At 61.1% G+C, this 2,937-nt stretch overlaps 1 protein-coding gene across 1 annotated transcript; it reads right to left on the reverse strand.

The window, feature by feature from the left end:
- Positions 1-365: 365 nt before the first annotated feature.
- Gbx2 (gastrulation brain homeobox 2) lies at positions 366-2,442 on the reverse strand. Its single transcript, XM_027396087.2, has 2 exons — positions 1,923-2,442; positions 366-889 (listed from the first exon to the last, which is right to left on the reverse strand). Exons 1-2 carry the CDS (start codon positions 2,440-2,442, stop codon positions 366-368), a joined length of 1,044 nt encoding a protein of 347 aa, XP_027251888.1.
- Positions 2,443-2,937: the final 495 nt, after the last annotated feature.

The raw sequence follows: 2,937 nt of genomic DNA on the forward strand, positions 1-2,937 counted from the left end.
GTGTTTGTTCTTGTGTCTCCCGTTTACCTTTGGGAAAGTATGGAAAGGTGGTCGCCTGGGGCGACAGACTACAGTGGTTTCATCTGGAATGTGTGAGTGGAGACGTTTGGTCCTATCCCTTTCAAAATACTGCAGCTGAGATCCAGTCTATATAGATATCTATGTACAAAGTAGGGTTGTATAATAAATATTTAGTGTATCTTCTGGTGTGGCTGTAGCCCCTTTAAGCCCGTCTCAATTTGCTTGGGATGTCCACATCTGGGAGGTGCCTTGAGTTCTGCTTTAAACAGTGGAGAATGGAGTCTGCCACGGGTTCCCTCGGGTTTTAGGGCCTCTCCACGACAGTGTCCACCCTGGCTGGGCCCTCAGGGTCGAGCCTGCTCCAGCTGCTGGTGTTGACTTCGGATAGCGAACCTGCTGACGTGGACAGGGATGGGGACGACGATCTTGGGGTTCCGGGAGGGCTCCCCGGTCTTGGAATTGGCATTGCCTGCCTTGACGCGTTTCCATTTGGCCCGGCGGTTCTGGAACCAGATTTTTACCTGCACCTCGCTGAGTTTGAGGGCGTGGGCGATCTGGGAGCGCTCGGTCAGGGAGAGGTACTTTTTGCAGTGGAATTCTTTCTCCAGCTCCAGCAGCTGTTCGCTGGTGAAGGCAGTCCGCCGCCGCCGGTTCTTGCCCGTGGATGTGGTGCTGCCTGCTGCACCGCCGCTTTGCGGGGTCTCCTCCAGTGCGTGGCCGGGGTCTTCCTCCTTATGAGCTGTCTGGCCAGGCAAATTGTCATCTGAGCTGTAGTCCACATCGCTCTCCAGAGAGAAGCTCTCTTCCTTGCCCTTCGGGTCATCTTCCACCTTTGACTCGTCTTTCCCTTGCCCTCGGACAGCCCCGACTGAAAGCAAAACCAAAAGGCATTTTATTACATTTCCAACGCTGCCTTCCCTACCCCTTCCCACTTGGGCACCTCACCCCCACCCCCAGCAGATTGTCTTTCTACGACATTAACACATTGTGATTTCCTGCGCTTTGAGGAGTGGGGGAGCGTGAGAAAAGCTCAAAGGAGAGGAGGAGACAGCAGAGGCGAAGGCCCTTTGCCCAGAACCATCACTCAAGGGGCCGACCTGCCTCCCCGCGCAACCTACTAGCCTCTGACAGCTTAAGTAGAAGGATGCAGCTTGGACCTGAGGCCCAAGGGAACATTCCTTTTGTTTCCCCGGGGCCCAGGGCTGTTTGGAGACCAAGGGAGAGTTCATGATCCTTCCTGCCACCGTCTCAACACTGAAATTTAGTGAGTCTCAATTTCAGCGCTGCAGGACCGGGATAGTAGAGTCGCACAGAGGCCAGACAGCAGCTTTCTTGAAATAGATCGTTTGTGTCACCTTAGGAGCAGTTCCCTATCTGACAGCCCATAAGCGCACCCGGGCGGGCGGGTACACACACACACACACACACACACACACACACACACACACACAGAGAGAGAGAGAGAGAGAGAGAGAGAGAGAGAGAGAGAGAGAGAGAGAGAGAGAGAGACTCGTTAGAATCTGGTTCTCTTAGGCAGCAAAGAACCCAGTGAAGACATTTAAGTCTCGGCTCTCTTGGGTACAGGCGCAACTGAAACAAAACAAAACAAAACAGCCCAACAGGCTTCTGCCTAAGGTTGCAACATATCAAGGGCTCTCAGAAGTGTGGCCCAGAGCAGCTGGCAGGAAAGCTCTAAACGCCTCCCTTCCCCAAGACCCTGCTTGTTGCTGGGCTTTAAATGCCCCTAGGATAGCTCCGCTGGACATCCCCGCGACTCCTCCAGCTATTCCCGCGGAGGTCGGACGGGGGCGCGGCCTCGTCCCCCGGGTCCCGGCGGGAACTAGGAGCTGGCCCGCCCCCACTCCCTCCCGCCGTCCCCGCTGCGCGCGCCGCCGACCTACCGAGCGACGCCTGCACCGCTTCGGCCGCAGAGAAGGCGAGCAGCGAGCCCTCCTTGGCCAGGAAGGCTTTGCCGTCCTCCGCATCGGCTTGAAGCGCCTCGGCTTTGTCGAAGTTGCCTCCTCCGGGTAGTGGCTGCGGAGCGAACTTGCGGGCGGCCGCCGCCTCTTGGTGCTGGGGCGACGCCGAGAAGCCGCCGGGCAACGTGGCCATGAGCGTGGAGGTGAGCGCCATGCCCTGCGCCAGGCTGGAGCAGAAGCCGGTGGGCAGGCTGGGGATCTGGTGGTGAGGGTGCGCGGGCGGCAGCGCCGGCTGCAGCGCTGCCTGGGGCAGCGCGGGAGGCGGCGGCGGCGGCGGCAGCACCACCGGCCGGTAGGGCATGAACATGGGGTAGCCGGTGTAGACGAAATGGCCGGGGCTGGGCTGCGGCGGGCTGCCGATCAGCGAGTCTATGCTAAAGGCGGTGCTACTCCCCAGCGGGCGCTGCATCATCATCAGCGAAGGAGGGAACGCTGCGCTCATAGACGCGTTCGGGAGAGGCCAGGGAGAGACGAAAAGTCCCCGAGCCGCGCCGCCGCCTGGAAGCCCTCCGGACGCCGGGAGCACCGCCGGGAGCACCAGGCAGTGACCGAGCGGCACCCGGAGCGCAGACGCCGCCGCCGCTCAGTGCGGGGCCCGCTGCATACCCGGCCCGTGCGGGTGTAGCCGCTGAGCGCAGTAAGGCCGTGAGCCCGGGATGGAGACCGCGCCGGGGGGCCTCGCGCTTGCTGGAGCCGCTCCCCGCTGCTAGCCCGTCGGAACGCGCGCGCGTCGCGTCTGCGGATCTCGGCCCGGCTACCAGAGGTGCGTGCGTCCGTCTGTCCGTCCCGCAGTCTGTCGTCTCCCACGGGCCGCCGGGGAGCGCGCGAAGCCGGCGCACTTGTCTCTGGCGGGCGCCGCCAGCACCTTTAAATCGCGCTCCTCTTTCTCATTCACATTTTGCCAGCTGCCCAGCGGAGCTCGTGTCACGTGGTCTTG

The sequence above is a fragment of the Cricetulus griseus genome, chromosome 2 (assembly GCF_003668045.3).
Source record: "Cricetulus griseus strain 17A/GY chromosome 2, alternate assembly CriGri-PICRH-1.0, whole genome shotgun sequence".
NCBI classification, from domain to species: domain Eukaryota; kingdom Metazoa; phylum Chordata; class Mammalia; order Rodentia; family Cricetidae; genus Cricetulus; species Cricetulus griseus.

What these genes read in the sequence shown, in the direction of transcription:
- Gbx2 (XM_027396087.2), bottom strand. Translation starts at nt 2,442, where the DNA reads ATGAGCGCAGCGTTCCCTCCTTCGCTGATGATGATGCAGCGCCCGCTG. An exon ending in AGCGGTGCAGGCGTCGCTCG is followed by an intron (nt 890 to 1,922) that starts GTAGGTCGGCGG and finishes TTTTGCTTTCAG; the next exon opens with TCGGGGCTGTCCGAGGGCAA.